The sequence below is a fragment of the Pecten maximus genome, chromosome 16 (assembly GCF_902652985.1).
Source record: "Pecten maximus chromosome 16, xPecMax1.1, whole genome shotgun sequence".
Taxonomy (NCBI): domain Eukaryota; kingdom Metazoa; phylum Mollusca; class Bivalvia; order Pectinida; family Pectinidae; genus Pecten; species Pecten maximus.
The window spans coordinates 758567-786232 of record NC_047030.1 but is presented as its reverse complement, the minus strand read 5'-3'; the positions used below and the strand labels follow the sequence as shown (position 1 = coordinate 786232).

General features: G+C 35.4%; 1 protein-coding gene across 4 annotated transcripts in view; it reads right to left on the bottom strand.

The window, feature by feature from the left end:
• The window catches only part of LOC117314806 (kinesin-like protein unc-104), a 92616-nt gene that overhangs the window by 22307 nt on the left and 42643 nt on the right, over positions 1-27666 (bottom strand). For 2 of the 4 annotated variants that reach the window (XM_033868911.1, XM_033868912.1), the window contains exons 18-33: positions 27501-27554; positions 27085-27166; positions 26254-26435; positions 25192-25274; positions 24017-24085; positions 22312-22484; positions 17581-17718; positions 17123-17241; positions 16429-16517; positions 10991-11123; positions 9229-9397; positions 8864-8954; positions 8156-8277; positions 7509-7604; positions 3315-3380; positions 897-956 (exon numbers count right to left, since the gene is read on the bottom strand). In XM_033868911.1, coding sequence (XP_033724802.1) covers positions 897-956; positions 3315-3380; positions 7509-7604; positions 8156-8277; positions 8864-8954; positions 9229-9397; positions 10991-11123; positions 16429-16517; positions 17123-17241; positions 17581-17718; positions 22312-22484; positions 24017-24085; positions 25192-25274; positions 26254-26435; positions 27085-27166; positions 27501-27554 — 1726 coding nt within the window. Of the gene's footprint in view, positions 1-896; positions 957-3314; positions 3381-7508; positions 7605-8155; positions 8278-8863; positions 8955-9228; positions 9398-10990; positions 11124-16428; positions 16518-17122; positions 17242-17580; positions 17719-19170; positions 19315-22311; positions 22485-24016; positions 24086-25191; positions 25275-26253; positions 26436-27084; positions 27167-27500; positions 27555-27666 lie in introns of all 4 variants that reach the window. The other 2 variants (XM_033868910.1, XM_033868913.1) reach the window with 2 other exon arrangements.

Below are 27666 nucleotides of genomic sequence, written 5' to 3'. Positions count from 1 at the left end.
CAATCTCTATGGTTACAAGGCAGACAATCTCTATGGTTACAAGGCAGACAATCTCTATGGTTACAAGGCAGACAATCTCTATGGTTACAGGACAGACAATCTCTATGGTTACATGACAGACAATCTCTATGGTTACAAGACAGACAATCTATATGGTTACAAGGCAGACAATCTCTATGGTTACATGACAGACAATCTCTATGGTTACATGACAGACAATCTCTATGGTTACATGACAGACAATCTCTATGGTTACAAGACAGACAATCTCTATGGTTACATGACAGACAATCTCTATAGTTACAAGACAGACAATCTCTATAGTTACAAGACAGACAATCTATATGGTTACAAGACAGATAATCTATATGGTTACAAGGCAGACAATCTATATGGTTACAAGGCAGACAATCTCTATGGTTACAAGGCAGACAATCTATATGGTTACAAGGCAGACAATCTATATGGTTACAAGACAGACAATCTCTATGGTTACAAGACAGACAATCTCTATGGTTACAAGACAGACAATCTATATGGTTACAAGACAGACAATCTCTATGGTTACAAGGCAGACAATCTATATGGTTACAAGGCAGACAATCTATATCGTTACAAGGCAGACAATCTCTACGGTTACAAGGCAGACAATCTATATGGTTACAAAGCAGACAATCTCTATGGTTACAAGGCAGACAATCTATATGGTTACAAGGCAGACAATCTATATGGTTACAAGACAGACAATATCTATGGTTACAAGACAGACAATCTCTATGGTTACAGGACAGACAATCTCTATGGTTACAGGACAGACAATCTCTATGGTTACAGGATAGGATAAATTGTTGTGTAAAGACAATAGGAAAGAGAGGTGTGGTATGATTGGTACCTACAGTATATAGGGTGTCAGGGGAGCTACTTCGATGTCTGGACTTCTACCTGAGTCGTAAAACCTACGGTAAAGAAAAGGACAATCAAAGCAATGGTCAATCAGCGGTCATTCCTTAACATTAGCCAGTGGTGGACATCACAACAAGCCCAGCCACCAACGCACAGCCAAGCTAAGCGCAAAACAACATGCTAGTTTGTATAGGACATACACTGTAGATTGGGGTCTCTCTTCATTTTCACATTCCAGTACAATTATTTGATTTTATGTAGCAATTTTGTCACCGATTGAATACAAAAGAGTCTGTCTACCAATGTAGCATAACGGCAATATTCTTAAAAGTATGGTATCTCTATTCCTATCTATAGTGCAATTTTATTATTATTATAATTCTACATTTTTTGTATTTATTTTATAGTGCAATTTCATTATTATAATAATTCTATTTATTTTATAAAGTCGCAGTACCATCAAGGAATGGAAACCCATCAAAATTGGAACATTTTATAATTATTTGTACCTCTTCATATTTGTATGAAATAAAGGTAATAATAATGTGCAGTGTCTTTTGACTGTCTATGAACTGAACTACATACATATGTATCTTAAGTGTACAAAATTTAAGTAATTGGAGATCCATTAAGTGTTGTATATATACATTGCCTTAATTTTTCAATTTTACTTTCAGGTGGAAAATACCTTAAGTTTACCTTGATTGAAATAGAGGTTTGAAATAAGTTGAAATATTGTAATTTAATTTGTATCCATGATCACTTTTTTTCTTTTTCAGACGTAATATTTCCCCCTGAAACACCATTTTCCATTTTTCCTTTGTATAATTGTCTTTCTGAAACAAAATATTACATTATTTGTATTTTATGATTAGATTTGTTTTTTTTTGTTTTTTTTTTGTTTTTTGCAATAAATATTGATTTCTTTTGTCACTGGAATACATTATTTTTCTATCAATAAATGTTAACATTTTTTGTGACATGCTATTTTTTTCTGCAAATATATATATTTGACACTTAATTTTCTTCAGTCCCATGCTCAAGTTACACTTCTGTTAATAGATTTTACATTTTCTTTTCTTCTGTTTCATGATTACCAGGGTAGATTAAATTATTTTCTGTAATTTTTTTGTGATTAAATTATTTTTCTGTATTTTTTTTGTGATTAAATTATCTTATTTGTAAATAAACTTTGCATTTTTCTATGAATAAATATTTACTTTTTTTTCTTGGTTATTTTGTCTTAAATACAATCATGTACATGTGTATTTTTTTCTGTTTATGATAACCCTGTAAATAATGTCTGTATAAACAAATTGTGACAAAATTGTAGAAGTATGTGTTTATCATGACCCCAATCTACAGCGATATAAGCTTTTAAATAATAACACTGGTAGTAGCTTTGGTGAGTCACTAGTCGGTAAACAGTGATAAACAAGGTGTCTTTATAAACAGTTCTAAATATAGATTCATATAAAAAAACAGTAATAATAACTGGTAAAATGCCATTAAATAAATCCTGCTGTTATATTCAGAAAAGAACATAAATGGTAAATGAGTCACATTAAATCATAATAAAATATGAAATTTTATTTATAAGTTATTCACCATAAGTATCTGATAAACATGGCATTAGTATAGATAGTCTAAAGGTAATCTTATAACTTACAGTATATAATATTCCTAAAAATGCATCTCAACAAAAAATCAATAATAATCAATGATGAATTATACAATAAATCATTCTGATGAAATACTCATATAAGGTGACCAATAGTAATTATATACATCTAAACATAATGAAATATGATTTTTAGTTAATAAAGTAAAATTCTAGACATTTTTAATCATATAAAAATGAATATTGAAGATAGTAAAACAAGTAAGTCAAATTCTCACAAAGGAATCATACAAATACACAAAAAATAGAAACATAAATAAAATAAATACTCATGATCAATATAATCTATTTTAGCAAAGTGCAATTCTCCCCCACACTATCCACCTCCATGCCCCAAAAGGAAAAAAAAAAAAATTGTCTAACAATAAATTCTACCAGTTTCATAAAAAGCTATTACGAAATTGTATTAAGAACTCCCATTATAAGTTAATATGAATTAAAAAAGGAATGAAAATGTAATTATCGTGAATATATCTAGGTAATGACACACTTGCAGATATTCATGTTAAGTGTTGAGTGACCCTGGACGTTAATAGGACGTTAAACAAAAACAAACCAAACCAAACGTTAAGCTAGAATGTGAATGTTAGTATTAATTAGCCTTGAACTAATGAAGACTTATTAGTGTAGTAATTAGCTAGCCCCAAGCTAATTTAGACATATTAGTGAATTGACAACATGATGCAAAATTCGGAAAGTGTCATCAAGTCAACAGTGGGAGTGTCCTTACCCCAGACTTGTAAACTTAGTTACATCTATCAATAAATCCTGCTTTGTGCCAGACTTCTTATCAGATCTGTGTGGACAGAAAAACATCAAAACAAATATCAACTGAATCAAAATAATAAATACAAACATCAAAACAAAGACTGAAACAAAAATATCAAGCAATTGAAAACAAAATCATAGTACAGTATAACATTCACTTAGATTCAAAACTGTCGTTCTCTCATCGGGACATTACAGATAATTTAGTTCATGGTACTTTATCCTTACAGCACCAAACTTGTTATAAAATATCGGTATTTTCTGCTTACAGCACCAAACTTGTTATAAAATATCGTTATTTTCTGCTTACAGCACCAAACTTGTTATAAAATATCGGTATTTTCTGCTTACAGCACCAAACTTGTTATAAAATATCGGTATTTTCTGCTTACAGCACCAAACTTGTTATAAAATATCGTTATTTTCTGCTTACAGCACCAAACTTGTTATAAAATATCGGTATTTTCTGCTTACAGCACCAAACTTGTTATAAAATATCGTTATTTTCTGCTTACAGCACCAAACTTGTTATAAAATATCGGTATTTTCTGCTTACAGCACCAAACTTGTTATAAAATATCGGTATTTTCTGCTTACAGCACCAAACTTGTTATAAAATATCGGTATTTTCTGCTTACAGCACCAAACTTGTTATAAAATATCGTTATTTTCTGCTTACAGCACCAAACTTGTTATAAAATATCGGTATTTTCTGCTTACAGCACCAAACTTGTTATAAAATATCGGTATTTTCTGCTTACAGCACCAAACTTGTTATAAAATATCGGTATTTTCTGCTTACAGCACCAAATTTGTTATAAAATATCGTTATTTTCTGCTTACAGCACCAAATTTGTTATAAAATATCGTTATTTTCTGCTTACAGCACCAAATTTGTTATGAAATATCGTTATTTTCTGCTTACAGCACCAAACTTGTTATGAAATATCGGTATTTTCTGCTTACAGCACCAAACTTGTTATGAAATATTGGTATTTTCTGCTTACAGCACCAAACTTGTTATGAAATATTGGTATTTTCTGCTTACAGCACCAAACTTGTTATAAAATATTGGTATTTTCTGCTTACAGCACCAAACCTGTTATAAAATATCGGTATTTTCTGCTTACAGCACCAAACTTGTTATAAAATATCGGTATTTTCTGCTTACAGCACCAAATTTGTTATAAAATATCGTTATTTTCTGCTTACAGCACCAAATTTGTTATAAAATATCGGTATTTTCTGCTTACAGCACCAAACTTGTTATAAAATATCGGTATTTTCTGCTTACAGCACCAAACTTGTTATGAAATATTGGTATTTTCTGCTTACAGCACCAAACTTGTTATGAAATATTGGTATTTTCTGCTTACAGCACCAAACTTGTTATAAAATATTGGTATTTTCTGCTTACAGCACCAAACCTGTTATAAAATATCGGTATTTTCTGCTTACAGCACCAAACTTGTTATAAAATATCGTTATTTTCTGCTTACAGCACCAAACTTGTTATAAAATATCGGTATTTTCTGCTTACAGCACCAAACTTGTTATAAAATATCGGTATTTTCTGCTTACAGCACCAAACTTGTTATAAAATATCGTTATTTTCTGCTTACAGCACCAAACTTGTTATAAAATATCGGTATTTTCTGCTTACAGCACCAAACTTGTTATAAAATATCGGTATTTTCTGCTTACAGCACCAAATTTGTTATAAAATATCGTTATTTTCTGCTTACAGCACCAAATTTGTTATAAAATATCGTTATTTTCTGCTTACAGCACCAAATTTGTTATAAAATATCGGTATTTTCTGCTTACAGCACCAAACTTGTTATAAAATATCGGTATTTTCTGCTTACAGCACCAAACTTGTTATGAAATATTGGTATTTTCTGCTTACAGCACCAAACTTGTTATGAAATATTGGTATTTTCTGCTTACAGCACCAAACTTGTTATAAAATATTGGTATTTTCTGCTTACAGCACCAAACCTGTTATAAAATATCGGTATTTTCTGCTTACAGCACCAAACTTGTTATAAAATATCGGTATTTTCTGCTTACAGCACCAAACTTGTTATGAAATATTGGTATTTTCTGCAGACAGTTTTGAATCTTAAGTACCATATTTGTCTGCAAAAAAGCCCCAGCCCACACATAAGCCCTTCTTCATTATTTCTTCAAAATCATCAATTTTACAATGGTCAGCTTACAATGGTGCACAGATAAGACCTTCCCAGACTTTAAAACTAAACCTTTACATTAGGGGAGGGGCTAATAGGGTAAACCTTTACATTAGGGGACCAGGCTTATTTTAAGATAAATATAGTAAACTTTTACCCTTGGGGAGGGGGCTGATTTGAGGATAAATATGGTACTAAACTTTTACACTAGGGGAGGGGGCTTATTTGAGGATAAATATGGTACTAAACTTTAACACTAGGGAAGGGGGCTGATTTGAGGATAAATATGGTAAACTTTAATACTAGGGGAGGGGGGCTGATTTGAGGATAAATATGGGTAAACTTTAACACTAGGGGAGGGGGCTGATTTGAGGATAAATACGGTAAACTTTAACACTAGGGGAGGGGGTTTATTTGAGGATAAATATGGTAAACTTTAACACTAGGGGAGGGGCTGATTTGAGGATAAATATGGTAAACTTTAACACTAGGGAAGGGGGCTGATTTGAGGATAAATATGGTAAACTTTAACACTAGGGAAGGGGGCTGATTTGAGGATAGATATGGTAAACTTTAACACTAGGGGAGGGGGCTTATTTGAGGATAAATATGGTAAACTTTAATACTAGGGGAGGGGGGCTGATTTGGGGATAAATATGGTAAACTTTAACACTAGGGGAGGGGGGCTGATTTGAGGATAAATATGGCATTTACAACAGTAGGTTTTACACAATCAAATAAACACAAAAAGACCAGAAACAAACAAAATGATAATTCAGTTCATAATCCACAATTCACTAGATATAGATTTATGCTCTTTGTACTCAAACCACCATCTGCCTTAATTTCGAAGATAACAATAATTTGGAAACAAGTTCTTCATTAGTGAATATATTAGTATAAACCGATGTCTGGTAACAGTCAGTTAGCATGTCGATCTACACAGCCTCAGGTGAAGATTCGACGTGCATGGTTTAATTTTCCTACCAGCAGATGTTTATTTCTCATGAAGCTGAGAAAGGGACAGGTCAGTGTTGTTGTGGTTGTATCCTTTGACAAGACACTTTAACTTAACTACTCTGGACGGCATGCACGGCCTCCCGTATGTGGTTCAGTGAAGTAGTTATCAACTAAATCAAGGAGACCCTGCCTCAAAAGGACCCAGACTGTTCACGATGTGATAAACCCAAGAAGCAAGCCTGGTAAGAGCCCCATCCATTCACTTCTAATGCAGTTTAATGAAGATGCTTATCTACTTTAAGCTAAAGATTAGTACCAACCCCTTTCTACCCCTGTCCTAAAAGTTATTGTCTAGAAAACATCAGAGAAACAACATTAAGGAAGAGCCTATTATCTAGATCACATGTTCAACTCTTCTTAAACTGTCCCCTCATGTCATTTTGTAAGCTTATCTTAAATTTGCCTGAATTCTATGAATATTTAGGAAAGGTAGAAAACAATGTGTGATGGACAGACAAAAGAGTATCCCCTCCCTAAAATTGTGAAAAGTCTTAAAACTGTACTGAAACAAGAGTTTGAAGCAAATATGGTTAGAGCTACTTGTGTCATCTTAATTAAGATTACTGTCAATTACATTTTCAGGAGACAAGAACCAGGCATGCATGATGATGACAAATACAGCCGTCACATACACAACTCTGATTAACATGAAATACCGGGTAGTGAAAACTCCTTTCACTTTGAAAATAATTTTATGAAATTTGATTTCTTTAAAAAAAGACACAACTTTAGGTTTTGACTGTAATGCCCGCATAAAATTGACAAAAAATGTTGAGGCACTAAGAATTGGTAGTAAGGAAATCCAATGTAACTGTCTTAAGTCTGATACAGAAAAACAAACCAAACTGTACTGTAATGTTTGATATATATATACACAAAGTAAGACAACAACTTTGGCTCAGGGTTACAGGCAAACAGACACAGGGTACAGATCTATAACCTACCTTGGAGGGGTGATAATACCAAACTTAGGCGAGGGAACTGGTTTGGAAACTGGAATCAATGGTGGAAAACTACGCCGAGGGGGTGGCCTCGCACTGCTGCAATACCAAAACAGTATACTTAATAATCATACTAGAAAATTTACAAAATCATTTTGACTTCATGAACAAGATGGCGAGGGTAATGAATCTTTTACAAAATCGAAACACACTTTTTTTCCCTATTTTTATGAGCAAAATGTGAAATAAACAATGTCTACAGGGATTCTTAGATATATTTGAAGGTTTTATTTAATTCCATGCGATGTTAGAAGTAGGTCAAGGTCATTCAATTGAACAAACTTGGCAGCCCTTAATCGTGATTCTGCACTTTCCATTTATCAAGGAGAGATTGTTTAAGGCTCATCCAGAGTGTGAAATATTTCAAGAGATCAAGAATTGTCTTTGACCTTCAAACCACTTGCTTGACAAGTTGACTTCACACAAAAAGACCTTATATCTGTATCTAAGGAAACAAGAGAGCTGTTCAATTCCTTTTCTAAATTTGGAGAAACCCTCCAGAAATGAAAATGCTGATAGATGTAGGATTCTGATTACTAGAGGGCACTCCCAATTTTCCCCAAAAGGCACAGACAACTACATGTACTTACTAGGGAACTGTGTCCCTAGCCTGGTCGTGTAGCGGGTGTTGCTGGTAGTGGCCAAACACCTCAAACACAAGTGGCTGGGACTTGATGTGGTCAATGAAGGACTTTGTCACATTCACCGTAAACTATATAAAGGGAAACAGAAAGTAGGTCATATTCACAGTAAACTTTATAAAGGGAAACAGAAAGTAGGCCACAATTACCATAGGCTTAATAAAGGGAAACAGAAAGTAAGTCATATTCACAATAAAGAACATACTTATAATATACTAGACAGGTATGTTTGGAATAACATAAAATAAATTATGTATTGAAAGAGAAAATCACATACTGTACTAAGTATGGAGAAACAGATTGATTGTAATGCTATTTTTACATTAGTTAAAAGATTATTACTATAATTAGAAACATTTAAAAATTTCATGCAGAGATGCATTTTCAAAAACTAATTTAATACAATATGAAAAATTGAAAACCATCATGATTAAATTATTCAATTCATACAATTTAGCTTACACTTAATGATACAGTACAGGCCTGAATACTGAATACATAATGTATCTATTATAAAATTCATGTGGAAAAATAACTAAATGTGTAAATTCTAATTTACGTATTATGTACATTTAAAACAAAGAACCCCTCCTTCTAGAACAAACTATGTAATGAGAATCTTAACATCGCTAACTAAACACAGAGAATATAACCTACATTTTGTACATGGTAGAAACCCAGTGGGTGGCTCTTGCCAGAATTTTTCAGTGGTTCAGTTGAGAAAGCTTCGTCATGGCGGTATAGAAAACTAGAACAGAACACAGACATTACATTAACATTTTGTATATCTTTACTATAAGCTATTTCTAACATCGTATTTAATGAATTTATTTTCCTTTAAGTCATGAAACAATCTAGGTATTATAGCTCTATTTTTTAATACTGAATGACTCTATTGACATGACAAGAATATATTCATTATTGATATTAGATAAAAGCTCTTTCTCATATATCAGAAATTTTCAAGAAGTGACAAATTGTCTAAAATCAATCTCATTTATGTCATTTTCATTAAAACATACTTGAACTGGCAGAAGATATCAGCATATTCAGGACAAATCCCGGACGCTTCCAAGATGGTTACTCGGAACATGAACTGGCTCCCGACCTTGAGATGTTTGGGGAGGTCACGATCATCAATGTCTGAGAATTTGTCTTCCTGATTTGCTATGTCTTCATAACGATAGGCTTCTACAAGAAAATTTGTAACTGAGGGTCAAATTATATCACAGGACCTAAAACATATATGTACATGTACCTCAAATCACCAATACTGTCAGAAATATACATACCGTATTTATTCTAATAAACGCCCCAGGGCGTGAAATTTTTCCAAGGGGGGCGTTTAATGGAGATCAAAATTTCAGAGTCGGTAAGTTGTGAGATCTGTTGTATGTACCCATTTCACACCATGGAACATATAGTGGTACTGTGTATATAGTTACTGAAACTTTGTTTTGTGGTTTGTGTTAGTTTTATGTTAGATATCCTTTAAATAATTACCTCTGGACACACGTGGATGGATATATAACTGTGCCACAGTAAGTTCTTTTTCTCGAATTGAGGAATTTTTCTTTCCAAAAAAAGGAGGGCGTTTATTAGGGTGGGGGTGTTTATTAGAATAAATACGGTATAAACAATAGTATTTCAGTATTGATAATGGAGATGATGAAAATTCATCTGGTTGTTTTTGATGTTGTTAACTATCAGGTAGGATGTCTGGGTAGTGTAGAAGTTTAAGCTGTATGTACTTTGTTATAACATCAATTATAGGTTGATTGGTTTTGATAAAGATGTATGATGTCATACAATTATACGTCTGTTGTCTAACTGACGTAGGATGTCATACAATTATACGTCTGTTGTCTAACTGACGTAGGATGTCATACAATTATACGTCTGTTGTCTAACTGATGTAGGATGTCATACAATTATACGTCTGTTGTCTAACTGACGTAGAATGTCATACAATTATACGTCTGTTGTCTAACTGACGTAGGTTGTCATACAATTATACGTCTGTTGTCTAACTGACAAAGGATGTCATACAATTATACGTCTGTTGTCTAACTGACATATGATGTCATACAATTATACGTCTGTTGTCTAACTGACGAAGAATGTCATACAATTATACGTCTGTTGTCTAAATGACGTAGGATGTCATACAATTATATGTCTGTTGTCTAACTGACGTATGATGTCATACAATTATACGTCTGTTGTCTAACTGACGTAGGATGTCATACAATTATACGTCTGTTGTCTAACTGACAAAGGATGTCATACAATTATACGTATGTTGTCTTACTGACGTATGATGTCATACAATTATATGTCTGTTGTCTAACTGACAAAGGATGTCATAAAATTATACATCTGTTGTCTAACTGACGTAGGATGTCATACAATTATACGTCTGTTGTTTAACTGACGTAGGATGTCATACAATTAGATGAAGGATGTCATACAATTATACGTCTGTTGTCTAACTGACGTAGGATGTCATACAATTATATGTCTGTTGTTTAACTGACGTAGGATGTCATACAATTATACGTCTGTTGTCTAACTGACGAAGGATGTCATACAATTATACGTCTGTTGTCTAACTGATGTAGGATGTCATACAATTATACGTCTGTTGTCTAACTGACGAAGGATGTCATACAATTATACATCTGTTGTCTAACTGATGTAGGATGTCATACAATTTTACGTCTGTTGTCTAACTGACGAAGGATGTCATACAATTATACGTCTGTTTTTCTATCATTATTTTACCATCCATGGCATTACAGTTGTCTGGTGTTGACCCCTCACCCTCTACATATCTCAGTTCCTCCGTCGAGGGCGCCCCCTGGGGGGACATTCTAGCTCGCAGCTGAGCAGTCTTGTCTGGCAAGTGTTGTTGTTTCTGTAAAATTAATTAATAGGAGCGAAATGAAAACTTTGTAATTTGAAATAGGAGTAGAAATGAAATAATTAAGAGGTAGATATGACAAAATCATACAATGTTTTGGAAATGGAAACAGACAATTGACATGTAAATACATAGGCCATTTCTGATCCTCTTGGTCTGCTTTGTATCATTATACAATTATATTACTATCTGTGGCTTGCTTTGTATTATTATACAATTATATTACTATCTGTGGCTTGCTTTGTATTATTATACAATTATATTACTATCTGTGGCTGAGGTGGATACGATTATCAATCACCCAACAAACCTGATATTAACCGATACCAAGGAGCTTGATATTACTGCCTATCACTAAGAAATTAAAAGATGTTTGCTTCAATACAATCTAAAAAGCATCAGTGATAGATCTTCACTGTACAGGGGTGTGATGTAACACTGTACAGGGGTGTAATGTAACACTGTTCAGGGGTGTAATGTAACACTGTACAGGGGTGTGATGTAACACTGTACAGGGGTGTGATTTAACACTGTACAGGGGTGTGATTTAACACTGTACAGGGGTGTGATGTAACATTGTACAGGGGTGTGATTTAACACTGTAAAGGGGTGTGATGTAACACTGTATAGGGGTGTGATTTAACACTGTACAGGGGTGTGATTTAACACTGTACAGGGGTGTGATTTAACACTGTACAGGGGTGTGATTTAACACTGTACAGTGGTGTGATGTAACACTGTACAGGGGTGTGATTTAACACTGTACAGGGGTGTGATGTAACACTGTACAGGGGTGTAATGTAACACTGTACAGAGGTGTAATGTAACACTGTACAGGGGTGTGATTTAACACTGTACAGGGGTGTGATGTAACACTGTACAGGGGTGTGATTTAACACTGTACAGGGGTGTGATTTAACACTGTACAGGGGTGTAATGTAACACTGTACAAGGGGGTGTTTTAACACTGTACAGGGGTGTGATTTAACACTGTACAGGGGTGTGATTTAACACTGTACAGGGGTGTGATTTAACACTGTACAGGGGTGTAATGTTACACTGTACAGGGGTGTGATGTAACACTGTACAGGGGTGTGATTTAACACTGTACAGGGGTGTGATTTAACACTGTACAGGGATGTGATTTAACACTGTACAGGGGTGTAATGTAAAACTGTACAGGGGTGTAATGTAACACTGTACAGGGGTTTGCTGTAACACTGTACAGGGATGTGATTTAACACTGTACAGGGGTGTGATTTAACACTACAGGGGTGTAATGTAACACTGTACAGGGGTGTGATTTAACACTGTACAGGGGTGTGATTTAACACTGTACAGGGGTGTAATGTAACACTGTACAGGGGTGTGATGTAACACTGTACAGGGGTGTGATTTAACACTGTACAGGGGCATGATGTAATAATGTACAGGGGTGTGATTTAACACTGTACAGGGGTGTGATATAAAACTGTACAGGGGTGTGATTTAACACTGTACAGGGGTGTAATGTAACACTGTAAAGGGGTGTGATGTAACACTGTACAGGGGTGTGATTTAACACTGTAGAGGGGTGTAATGTAACACTGTACAGGGGTGTGATATAACACTGTACAGGGGTGTGATTTAACACTGTACAGGGGTGTGATGTAACACTGTACAGGGGTGTGATTTAACACTGTACAGGGGTGTGATTTAAAACTGTACAGGGGTGTGATTTAACACTGTACAGGGGTGTGATTTAACACTGTACAGGGGTGTGATTTAACACTGTACAGGGGTGTGATGTAACACTGTACAGGGGTGTGATGTAACACTGTACAGGGGTGTGATTTAACACTGTACAGGGGTGTGATGTAACACTGTACAGGGGTGTGATGTAACACTGTACAGGGGGTGATGTAACACTGTACAGGGGTGTGATGTAACACTGTACAGGGGTGTGATTTAACACTGTACAGGGGTGTGATTTAACACTGTACAGGGGTGTGATGTAACACTGTACAGGGGTGTGATGTAACACTGTACAGGGGTGTGATTTAACACTGTACAGGGGTGTGATGTAACACTGTACAGGGGTGTGATGTAACACTGTACAGGGGTGTGATGTAACACTGTACAGGGGTGTGATGTAACACTGTACAGGGGTGTGATGTAACACTGTACAGGGGTGTGATGTAACACTGTACAGGGGTGTAATGTAACACTGTACAGGGGTGTGATGTAACACTGTACAGGGGGTGTAATGTAACACTGTACAGGGTGTAATGTAACACTGTACAGGGGTGTAATGTAACACTGTACAGGGTGTGATTTAACACTGTACAGGGGTGTGATGTAACACTGTACAGGGGTGTGATGTAACACTGTACAGGGGGTGTTATGTAACACTGTACAGGGGTGTGATGTAACACTGTACAGGGTGTAATGTAACACTGTACAGGGGTGTGATTTAACACTGTACAGGGGTGTGATTTAACACTGTACAGGGGTGTAATGTAACACTGTACAGGGGGTGTGATGTAACACTGTACAGGGGTGTGATTTAACACTGTACAGGGGTGTGATGTAACACTGTACAGGGGTGAATTTAACACGTAAAATGGGGGTAGATTTAACACTGTACAGGGGTGTGATTTAACACTGTACAGGGGTGTGATTTAACACTGTACAGGGTGTGATGTAACACTGTACAGGGGTGTGATTTAACACTGTACAGGGGTGTGATTTAACACTGTACAGGGGTGTGATTTAACACTGTACAGGGGCATGATGTAATAATGTACAGGGGTGTGATGTAATAATGTACAGGGGTGTGATTTAACACTGTACAGGGGTGTGATTTAACACTGTACAGGGGTGTAATGTAACACTGTAAAGGGGTGTGATGTAACACTGTACAGGGGTGTGATTTAACACTGTACAGGGGTGTGATTTAACACTGTACAGGGGTGTAATGTAACACTGTACAGGGGTGTGATGTAACACTGTACAGGGGTGTGATTTAACACTGTACAGGGGTGTAATGTAACACTGTACAGGGGTGTGATATAACACTGTACAGGGGTGTGATTTAACACTGTACAGGGGCATGATGTAACACTGTACAGGGGTGTGATATAAAACTTTACAGGGGTGTGATATAACACTGTACAGGGGTGTAATGTAACACTGTACAGGGGTGTGATTTAACACTGTACAGGGGTGTGATGTAACACTGTACAGGGGTGTGATGTAACACTGTACAGGGGTGTGATGTAACACTGTACAGGGGTGTAATGTAACACTGTACAGGGGTGTGATGTAACACTGTACAGGGGTGTGATTTAACACTGTACAGGGGTGTGATTTAACACTGTACAGGGGTGTAATGTAACACTGTACAGGGGTGTGATTTAACACTGTACAGGGGTGTGATGTAACACTGTACAGGGGTGTAATGTAACACTGTACAGGGGTGTGATTTAACACTGTACAGGGGTGTAATGTAACACTGTACAGGGGTGTAATGTAACACTGTACAGGGGTGTAATGTAACACTGTACAGGGGTGTAATGTAACACTGTACAGGGGTGTGATGTAACACTGTACAGGGGTGTGATGTAACACTGTACAGGGGTGTGATGTAACACTGTACAGGGTGTAATGTAACACTGTACAGGGTGTGATTTAACACTGTACAGGGGTGTGATGTAACACTGTACAGGGGTGTGATGTAACACTGTACAGGGGTGTGATGTAACACTGTACAGGGGTGTGATGTAACACTGTACAGGGGTGTGATGTAACACTGTACAGGGGTGTGATTTAACACTGTACAGGGGTGTGATTTAACACTGTACAGGGGTGTGATGTAACACTGTACAGGGGGTGTGATGTAACACTGTACAGGGGTGTGATGTAACACTGTACAGGGGTGTGATGTAACACTGTACAGGGGTGTGATTAACACTGTACAGGGGTGTGATGTAACACTGTACAGGGGTGTGATGTAACACTGTACAGGGGTGTAATGTAACACTGTACAGGGGTGTGATGTAACACTGTACAGGGGTGTGATGTAACACTGTACAGGGGTGTGATTTAACACTGTACAGGGGTGTGATGTAACACTGTACAGGGGTGTGATGTAACACTGTACAGGGGTGTAATGTAACACTGTACAGGGGTGTAATGTAACACTGTACAGGGGTGTGATGTAACACTGTACAGGGGTGTGATGTAACACTGTACAGGGGTGTGATTTAACACTGTACAGGGGTGTGATGTAACACTGTACAGGGGTGTGATGTAACACTGTACAGGGGTGTGATGTAACACTGTACAGGGGTGTGATGTAACACTGTACAGGGGTGTGATGTAACACTGTACAGGGGTGTGATGTAACACTGTACAGGGGTGTGATGTAACACTGTACAGGGGTGTGATGTAACACTGTACAGGGGTGTGATGTAACACTGTACAGGGGTGTGATGTAACACTGTACAGGGGTGTGATGTAACACTGTACAGGGGTGTGATGTAACACTGTACAGGGGTGTGATTTAACACTGTACAGGGGTGTGATTTAACACTGTACAGGGGTGTGATGTAACACTGTACAGGGGTGTGATGTAACACTGTACAGGGGTGTGATGTTAACCACTGTACAGGGGTGTGATGTAACACTGTACAGGGGTGTGATACACTGTTACAGGGTGTGATGTTAACACTGTACAGGGGTGTGATATAACACTTACAGGGGTGTGATTTAACACTGTACAGGGGCTGTGATTTAACACTGTACAGGGGTGTGAGTGAACACTACTGTACAGGGGTTGTAATGTCACACTGTACAGGGGTGTTAAGGTAACACTGTACAGGGGTGTGATGAAACACTAGTACAGGGGTGGTATGTAAACACTGTAGCAGGGGTGTAGATATTAACACATGTACAGGGGTGTAATGTAACACTGTACAGGGGTGTGATAGTAACACTGGTACAGGGGTGTGATAGAACACTTACAGGGTGTGATTATAAACACTGTACAGGGGTGTGATTTAACACTGTACAGGGGTGTGATTTAACACTGTACAGGGGTGTGATTTAACACTGTACAGGGGTGTGATGTAACACTGTACAGGGGTGTGATTGTAACACTGTACAGGGGTGTAATGTAACACTGTACAGGGGTGTGATATAACACTGTACAGGGGTGTGATTTAACACTGTACAGGGGTGTGATTTAACACTGTACAGGGGTGTAATGTACAGGGGTGTGATATAACACTGTACAGGGGTGTGATTTAACACTACTCACTGTTTGATAGTAGTCCTTATCATTAAATGTTATTTTGGCGTTTCCAGACTGCTTGATTCCTGGAGTATAGTCAGGAGTTTCCTCTTTGTCTAATGAATAAGAAATATTGTCATAGAAAAAATATATATAAAAGTATAGTTAAATGTTTCTGTTGACTTGCTATAAAAATTGAACCTATATTGCAGCAGGAGACAAAAAAAAAAATACACCAACAATGAAATGATCGATTTGGAGAATACACAGCATTAAACAATCTTGGCTTGAACAGGACTCAATAATTATAATTGAAATCAAATCTGACCAAAAGGTATACTTATGACTATTACATACCTAAGGATAATTCTGGCATTCAGTTACATTTAATGTGGTATACACATATAGTATAATATATAGCTTAGAAACACAAATGACGAAGGAAGACAACTGTATGACTCGTGCCCTGACCGGGCCTCGAACTCACGATCTACGGAACCCAATCCCCTAGCCAGAAATACCCGCAGCCTATACCGCTGCGCCACATCGGCGTTCTTAAAAAAGAATGTTTCAATGGCGCAGTGATGGTCGGCCCGATACCCTGACATGATCATATAGTATAATATATATACATAAACAAGCCAAACCTTTGATGAAGACAACACCTTAGTAACAAAACATATAACAGCTTCAGCAAGACTTTAGAAATAAAGGAACTTACCAGTAATAGCCTGGACTGCTACCCGAAGTGACCCCTTGACCTCTCCCTTTTCACTGACGATGGTCACTTTATGGACAAGGGGTACAGGGTAATATAAGTTACTCAGGTACACAAATGCCCTGAAAGGAAAAGGTAATTTAATATAAGAGAGATAAATTAAGGTTAACTACAATAGTTCACCTACACTACGAAAGGTTAAGTCTAATTTTCATACAAGGGAGATAACTGTCATATGAGATGAAGTTGACTTGAATGAACTTCTATACAAGGGAGTTAATTCTCCTACAAATACAATTACTATGGGACACAAAGGCCTAAACAATTTAAAACTGAATTTTATTGTATAGAAATAGAATATGCCATAAAAACCTTGTTGCCCTAGAGCAGAGTAAACATACTGATAATAACTTATTGCCTGAGGTGATAGTTGGGGTTATACATGGTAATGATCTATTTACCTGCCGACAAGTCTAAACCAAGGGAACCGGTCATAGAAGGGGTCTCCACCAGTCATACTGTCAAGATTAGGCTCAGGAGACGTTGGGGACAACTCCGCCTCATTGTGGTACATTTCCCGCATCAACTCAAGCCTCTGTCTGTGATACGATGGAAAAATGATCATTATTAACTTCAAATGAAAATGTCAAAAACAAAAACAGCTTTAAGGTTGGGGGATACAAACATCAGCTGTGGAATTATCACCCAAATCTGGAGCTTTGGGGTGGGGACATACAAATATCAGCTGTGAAATTATCACTCAAACCTCGAGCTTTAGGGTGGGGACATACAAATATCAGCTGTGGAATTATCACTCAAATTTGGAAGTTTTAACTGCTCAAAAGCCTGTACCTTATTTGGCACAGAACATTATATCAGGAGGTCTACCAGATATCAACACATCTCTCTGCCTTTATACATTTGAGGTGTTTTTCCATACTTGCCAAAAAAGGCATTATCCTTCCTTTAAATATCACAAACATACATATATATGTGCACAGTCAGAAATTTGTCAGTAAATAAAACAAAGTCTCATTTTCTTTTATAAATCTTTAACAGTTTATCAATGTGGCACATTTTTAAAAAGGAAGAGTTTAATAAACGGCACCATGTAGCCTTAAACGAAAGGTAAACATCACTTGTTTTATCATATATTGTGCGTTGATTATTATTACAAACATTCATGCAGTTACCATGCTCTTTAGAAAAAAAACCCAGATGTTTACAAAAATCATTCTCAAGTTGTAACACTATTTATATGGAAATTCTGTAATATCATGAAATAATGTTGTTTCAGTAGCCTTGATTTTTTTTTAATTGCACGAAGATTAATGTTCAAGCAGAAACTGGTGTCACTGTAACACAGACTTATAATCGTATCATCAAAAGTCATATAAAAGACTGATACCACATCATAAATGTAGAAAAGTTTCAAAACAAGTCAAAGGTGATATCAGATCATCAAACAGTAGGCGATTGGTTCTCTGTAACATTGTGATTAAATTAAATCATATTTTGTGGTCAATTTGTATCCACATTTTAAAATATACATTATTTTTTGTATCCACACTTTAAAATATACATTATTTTTTGTATTTTATATCTTTCACAATTTCAAAATCATTTTGCCGGAAACGGAAAGCGAGTGCAAAGCTTTATTTTCCTATAATTGTAGACTCCACTTAATATCATTCTCTATTCTATGATGCTGTTTAATATCACAGTTCAGTCTATTACACATTCAAATTTAAACAGTTAAAACAATTAAGATAAAATATATTTTGATACCCAGTAATGAGTGGTGTAATCAACATAAAAAAGCTGAAAAAAGTAAAATTGAAAAGAATACAAATTCCACTTTCAATAAAACAAAATCTGAAAAGAAATGAAATTTAATGAAAACAAAATAATGTGAAAACTTAAAGAAAGAAAAATGCTAAAAATTGATAAAAAATAAATATGAATACATAAAGTACAACACCGACACAGGTCATACAGAGGTCAAACAGAATTGAGGATAAAGGTGAGAGGTGAAGGTCATACAGACACACCTGGATGGGATAAGGTTAATGAAGTTAAAGTAGTTTTGGTGCGGACCACAGCCGACCAGACATTGGAGAAAATCCTGTTTGGCTTCAGGTGTGTCGGGCGATAAATCCTCGTTATAAATGTCGCGCATGAGCTCCAATCGATGTCTACAATGTCAATATGTCCAAGATTTGTCACAGCCATTCAAAATTCCATCAAAATGACATAGATTTTTCTTCTTCCAAAATCGACAAATATCACAGAAATGAGCCTTTTTGTTAAACCATTTCAAGGTTTTGAGAAAAATGTGCTTGTAGCAAAACTATTGAGATAATTTTTTTTTCAATACTTATATTTTTTTTTAATTTTTTCAAATACATTTTTTATATAAGTCACTAAGCATGAGAATAAAAATACAGAATATGTTATAGCATTTGTAAAATAGTATATAAAGGGTTTAAATTATGCTTAAAAAGTGAATTTAGAGCTTGCAGAAAAACAAGAGTTCAAATTAGAATTCATAGAAAAAATATATTGTTAGTATGAACATCAAAGAAACAAATACAATTTATTGCAAAAATGTCAGAAAATATCCATAGAACAGGTATAAATTCAATTCGCTATTCCTACCTGATGGAATTCACTTTTAGAAGAATATTAGATTAACGATGATGATTTTAATTGATTTTATATTTTAAAACACTGATAAATCGAAGACCACAGTTAAAAAAATTTCAGGACTTTTAACATCTAATCGACAAAGTTGGAACTCACGCTTGTGTCAGTGGGTGTATAAAGGGACATCACTAATCTGGGGGAGGTATGTACACGATACATCGCGGCTGTCAAGTTTGGCTTTTGTGTGTAAAGAGATAGGACTTATATCAAAGGGAATTCAACATAAAAAACTCATCAGAACCACCTTTTGTTGTCATAAAGTTAATTCTACCCTTAGCTCTTTACAAAATGGGAAAAACTTTCTGTTTGTTATTAAATCAAATAACACTGACATATCCATATGATGGCAAGTTAAAAGGTTGCCATTCAGTGTAAATTTTTTTTTTAATATTTTTATTTTGAAAATTGATAAAAACCAAAAAATCAAATGTGCAATGAATAAATTAAATCAAAATGTGTTGATGAACTGCTGTTCTGATTATTTAAATATATCACTAAGAAAGCTGATATATTATTAATATTTTGAAATAAATATTCAGCCAGTTCCTAACCAATTTTCTCATTTTCAGTATGAGATTTAACAATTAATCATAGAAATGGAATCTACCACAGGGCAGAGAGAGGAATGTCACCAATTAACATGAGCTAGACACCAAACAGAGGTTCAATAAGGTTGGGTATAAAACTGGGGGTTAAAATCATGCAAGCTACAATCTATCACTACAAATAAATATCTTATGGTAAAAATGAAGAGATGTTTCACAGTACATGAAAAAAAGAAAGTTTAAACCAAAGATTGATGAGATGTGGCCGGGCGGTCAAAAACATAAATATCAAGTACCAAAGCCTATTATTATAAATAAACTCCAGATTGTTTTTCCACCTTATAAATTTATTCAAAACTATGTGGGTCTTTATTACACCTAAAAAGCAAGTTTGGGTGGCAAGATGAGGCTGTAAAAACCAAATTAAATCTCACTTTCAATCTTAATTCTTCAACAAACAAAAATAAAATGGATGCTAGGTGCACTGAGATGTCGGATTAGTCACAATATTCCAACTTTGCCGATTAGTGAGAAGTTTGCATGGTGAAAACCTCATCAAAACTTTCTACTGTAAAACTTAATAGAATATTGAAATTGGAAATTAGAAAACATTTCAATCGTACCAAATGTTACAAATTTTTTAATTTAACTCATGACTTAACTACATGAAGACATTAGAGTTTTATATGTTGTTTAACTGTGAGTGACAAGGTTTTTTGATCTTTCATAATAAATTAGACTATAATAAATCTATAACCACATTTACCATAAAAAATAGCAAAAGTAACAAACTCAGAATTTGTTGTGGTATCTAATGGAACAGTGGAACATCAAAGAGAATTTCTTATAAATAGATCTGGTGAATATATTGTCGTTTGCAAAGTAATAATAATTTTATAATTCTCTTTATAAATACCAGGGTAGATTTAAGATTATAAGTCATACTTTTCACAGTTCAAATGTCTCTTCTGTTTAAAATGTTTTCAATATCAATTTATGTAATGTAAGTAAGTGATTTGATATTGAATTGAATGCATTAAGTTATATCAAAACAGTTGATACCATTAGCACAAGGAATTGAGGAAGACTTTATTATACTGGCTAATTTGACATCTACCCAGATAATGATTACCTCCCCTGTCATTGGGTTTTGATATTAAATTGAATGTGTCGTATATAATCCACTTATAGAGACAACTATATATGTCAAAGATATTTATACTAGATTTACTTGTTAACAAATAACAAAATGTTCACAAAAACATTGCAGATGTATATGATAAATGAAAACACTGTATAACAATGTAAGGTTCTCAACTTTGAGGTTTTATAAAGAAAAAATTGTTGATAATTTGACCCATTTCATAACAAGTAGATAATTTAATTCCTCTCCTGCCTTTGATGTTGTGCCGTTGTTCACCACTGAGTTACATGTAGTGTGTCAATTGACAATGGATTAGTGTTAATTGCCAATGCTTAGTGTATTAATTGACAATGATTAGTGTATTAATTGACAATGATTAGTGTATTAATTGACAATGATTAGTGTATTAATTGACAATGATTAGTGTATTAATTGACAATGATTAGTGTATTAATTGACAATGATTAGTGTATTAATTGACAATGCTTTTCATGCTACTTATAATTGATATCTATAATTGATAGAGCATCTGGATCTGGATTAACATGTTTATGATAAATGACCAAAAACGTAAATTAATGTTTATATCTTGCAATATCATCAATGTTATAAAACTCTTTGTGGGTGTGGATTATAACTAGCTTCTACCCTTCTTATAAGTCACAGAGAACAATGTTTTCCTTCATACAAAGTTTATGACTGTTAGAACTTACTTGACATATAACCCTATACAGTGGATAAAACGTGAGTCAAGTTTGACATAGACAGGAATGATCAGGAAATAAGTGCATGCGTACCGAAGTTTGTCCAGACTCCAGTAGTGGGTAGCTCCATTCTTGGTATCCTGGACTTCCACGGCCACGATCGTCCTTGGAAATGGGCGTTCAAGGTCACGATCATCAGAGGAAAAGATGTCAGGCGGCAAAGGAGAGTAGAGGGTGTCGGTCAGTAGAACAAACTGGAACTGGACCTGTAGGTGAATGTTGTTACAGGAGTGATATCAGTCTGCCATATTTCACTACATTATCAGCTGAAGCAACTCATGTGACTGAATTTCATGATTTCACAACTTTTTTGCAGCGAATTCATTTCCTGACTTACAGTCAAAAAAGACCTACTGTACATGTGATTTAAACTATTTTGAGGTGATTAATTTTCATGAATTTTAATTGCCAGCAAAATATGCAATAATAAACTGGTTTACAGTATACACTGTTTATCACAACATCCATAAAATTAATCATCAACTATCTGCTATCAAGTCTCTGCATAATCTGACGGAATTTTACGATTTTTTTTCAAAGTTTCCAGTCATCACATTATCTGTCTCATTTAAGTTAATTTTTTGATTTAACAATTATCTGATGTTTAACAAATAAAAAAAGCATAGTTAACTTATGTTGTGCTGCCTAAGATAATGTAAAACAGTGTAAAACACTGATAAACCTGTTGTTGTGACTACCATCTTTACATGTTTCTACCAGAAAGAGAATTATGGGTAGTAATGCTATAAAAATAAAAACTTTGAGAGCAGCTTTAAAATTACATATGAAATGAGAACGAAAATATAGTTTTTATCACACAACTCAGGAAACTTTGACAGCAAACACCTGGAGGACTTAATCAAGCTGAGAGCAGGATGAGACAGGATGGGACGGGATGGGACAGAACCGGATGAGAATGGACAAGATGACACAGGAAGGGACTGATTGAGACAGGATGGGACGGGGTAAGATTGGAAAGGATGGGACAGGATGAGACAAGTTGAGATGGGATAAGACAGGGCGGGATGGGATGGGATGGGATGAGAAAGGGCAGATTGAATGAGACTGATGCGACAGGGTGGGATAGGATGGAGGGACATGGGATGTGACAGGATGAGACAGGATGAGACAGGATGGGACAGGATGGGACAGGATGGGATAGGATGAGACAGGATGGGACGGGATGAGACGGGATGAGAAAGGATGGGACAGGATGAGACAGGATGTGACAGGATGGGATAGGATGGGACAGGATGGGACAGGATGGGACAGGATGAGACAGGATGAGACAGGATGAGACAGGATGGGACAGGATGAGACAGGATGGGATAGGAGACGGGATGAGACGGGATGAGACAGGATGAGACAGGATGAGACAGGATTAGAAGGAATAAGACAGGATTAGAAGGAATAAGACGGGATGAGACAGGATGAGACAGGATGGGATAGGATGGGACAGGATGAGACAGGATGAGACAGGATGGGACAGGATGGGACAGGATGAGACAGGATTAGACAGGATGAGACGGGATGGGACAGGATGGGACGGGATGAGAAGGTATGAGACGGGATGAGACAGGATGAGACGGGATAGGACATGATGAGACAGGATTAGACAGGATGGGACATGATGAGACAGGATGGGACAGGACAGAAATGGGTAACACCACCAATTAAATGGCAGGGTCATTTAAACGTTTGGAAAATGTGTTCAGCTTCCCGTGAGAAATGACTTTACCTTCTTGTTGAGTTCCACACTGATGGCGTTGGCCTCTTTAAGGAATATAGCATTGCCCCACAGGTCATCCTGTTAGGATGGAAAATCTAACTTGGTTATACTGTTATATCAAAACACTTGATACCATTAACACAAGGAATATAGCATTGCCCCACAGGTCATCCTGTTAGAATGGAAAATTTAACTCGGTTATACAGTTATATCAAAACACTTGATACCATAAACACAAGGAATTTAGAAAGACTTAAATATCCTGGCTAATTTTGACATTTACCTAGATAATGATTACCTCCCCTTGTCATTGGGTTTTGATATGAAATTGGATGTGTCAAATATAATACACTTAGAAACACCTATAGGTATGTCAAATATACTTATACTTGATTTACTTGTTAACAAATAACAAAATTTTCAAAAAAAAAAACATTGCAGATGTATTTGATACAAGAAAACACTGTATTATAATGTGAGGTTCTCAACTATGACAAGTTTTATAAAGGAGAATTTGTTTATAATTTGACCCATTTCATAACAAGATATATAGGATTGCCCCATCCTGTTAGAATGGAAAGTTTAACTTGATTATACTGTTGTGATAACTTGATGGATCTTTTTTATCATTATTTTTAGTTTCTATGATAATTCTATCAACACACCCATACATCTCTCTTGGGACTATATCTATATGGTGTATCTAATACACACTAAATCAGAACATTGCCATCTGACCCCGACCTTCTGATCTAGTTATTGTACTGGAAAAATTACGCTCTGAATTCCAGAACAAAATTAGAGCAGTTTAAGCTATCCAACAGAAAACTATAAACAGGGAATATCTATTTATAAACAGCAAACAGAATTAAAATTTTAAGAGAAAATGAAAACATTCAATGAGAGAGGAAATCAAAGATGTGTAACATCATCTTATAAATAAATATTCTCTATGATTTGGTTTCTAGTAAACATATAATATCATACTCAACTTTCAACAAACAAAAATGTCTTGAAGACAGGCTGTTGATTACATTGTATGAATTTTGTCAGCAATGCTAGTATTACTTTTCCTTTTGTGTTAACTAACAATGTCACACACCCTAACCCTAACATTGCACTGGAAAAGTGCTCAACTATAATTATTTATTTTTTATGAGATGTTAGTATTTATAATGGCGTACCCGAAGAGAGGTAAATTGATGGTATTTCCACTTCCTGAAGGCCCAGGCAGCCAGCTCTCTTTCTCTGTCAGTCCATGCACATTCTGAAATAAAGTTGAATGAATTCAAGAAATTGTATTATATGAGTAACAACGATTCATTATCTTGTCATTATATTTTACCAGCTCATCAATCCTAAGAAATGCTGAACATGCTGTTTATGACAAAATTTCAAGTCTCTGTATATATAATACAAAGCATATATATGTTTTTACATTCAAGGAAACTAATCATAACACCTTTTATTTTGTTATATTTTTATAATTCTTCAATATTTTAACATATTATTGAAATTTTATTTTGTAGCCTGTAGTTAGACTATACAGACAATGGCCAGATTGGGGTAACTATTATAAAGATTTTATTTAAAATCCTGACACTTACTTCATCTCATTTGATTTATTGAAGAATTAATACATTTATTGTTCAAATTTGCTGAACTGGATTCCAGCAAAACATGACTAGGTGCAGCACCTGACTATACAAGAGGCCCAGAGGGCCTGCAATGCTAACCTGGATATTTTAGTAATTATGGCAAAATACTATAATTTAACTTATATTTCAAATATTTTCCTACTTTTGAACTGCCTCTCCCAACAATGGTTCAAACTACAGATGGACTATATCCTGTCATTCTTGAAATAGAAAAAGTATTTACATTTTTTTCTTTTGGCTGTATTATCCTTATTGGGCCCCCTTTCTCCTACCCTAAGAGTGCCCCATCCGTCATTTATATCACTATAGATCTCATTTGCTAAATAATGCTTCATCAAAATCCATCAATCAATTTTCCCTATTTGGCCCCACCCCTCCAGTTCCAGAGGAGCCATACCCTCCGTTTAACAATGTATATTTGTATTTATCCTCAAATAAACTCCTGTAAGGAAATAAGCCATTTTCTCTTTTTTTTTTAATCTTGTATAGTAAGCTAAAAGTAATTAACAGATAAGCTCTTCCCAAACTTTGTTACTAAACTTTTACACAAGGTCAGGGGGATTATTTCATTATGACAGAGTATTCTACCTTGTATTTCCACTTCCTCTGAGAGTAGGTCTTCCACATTGGCAAAGCTGGAGATCATGGAGTGTCGCTCAACCTGCTCCTGAAGGGACTGGATACGTATCTCATAATCCTTCCTTTGCTGCTCAAATAACAGGTCCGCCTCTTCTTTCTCTTTCTTATACTGTTCCTCCAGAACACACAACCTAACAGATGGATATGAAGTACAAATGTAATTAACTTAACAGGTAAAACTTGTCCTGTTTTGTTCCTGAAATAAATTTGTGAGATTTGAATTTTATATCATACTGTTGATTATCATTAATATGAACTCAATATTTGTCATAAGGGCAAAATCTTTAGTTTATCAATATTTATCATAAGGGCAAAATCTGTAGTTTATCAATATTTATCATAAGGGCAAAATCTTTTTCAAAAGTTTATTAGAAATGCAAATTTTCTGTTGATAAAAATTCATCAGAAGGGCAAATTCTTCAGCTTATCAAAATTTATCAAGGCGGTGAAATCTTCAGTTTATCAGAAGGGCAAAATTTTCAGGTTATCATAGGGACAAAATTTTCAAAATGTAAATGTTACATATTTGTTAGGATGAACTACAAGAGAGTATATCAAAAATTCAATATTGATGCAATATATACAGAAATTCATATCAAATGCATTATGTATATTAATGAAGTGGTCTATATAAGAATAGAAAATGTCCTAAAGATATAAATACCCCAGCTGCCACTTGACACCCTGAAAGGGAAGGGACGTACATGGGTAACACTATATGGCCCCTATTTCATGGCGGGGTATAAAAAGGAAGGGTTCGGTAACTCTTGTTATCTATACCTTTGTTCCATTTCTGTCCTCAGATCTATGCCTTGTTTTTCCAACAGTTCCAGCTGAGCGAATGTCCAGTCAACAGGTTCGGCTGTAATTCAGAATAAACGTTTAAGATATGATGCTTAGGCTGTTTTATCACAAACAACACTGATATTAATAAGCTTATGCATATAACATTTACTTAAATAGAAACTGGAGCATATTCAAATATTATCAATACTAAATGTAGATTGTGCACTCCTGGTTAGAGCCTTTTTCCCCCCTCATCTTTTAGGAAATATGCAGAATCCAAAGCTAACAATTTTCATGTGAATTTGGGAACTCAAACCCACCTCCCCCCAAAAAGAAAACCCCAGAAAATTACAATAACAATGTTCCACTTTGGGGATTTAAGATTCGAAAAGGCTACAATAAAAACTTACTACTAGGATTTTCTGCTGGGTTCTCGTCCAGGAGATATGCTCGGCTTCTTCTGGCTGTAATTACAAACACAAAATTTACACTCCGCTCACTTTATACAAATGTAAACATGAACATTTATGCATACACAAGTTATGTTTAAAACACAGAAGTCATTTTGCTGCCTAA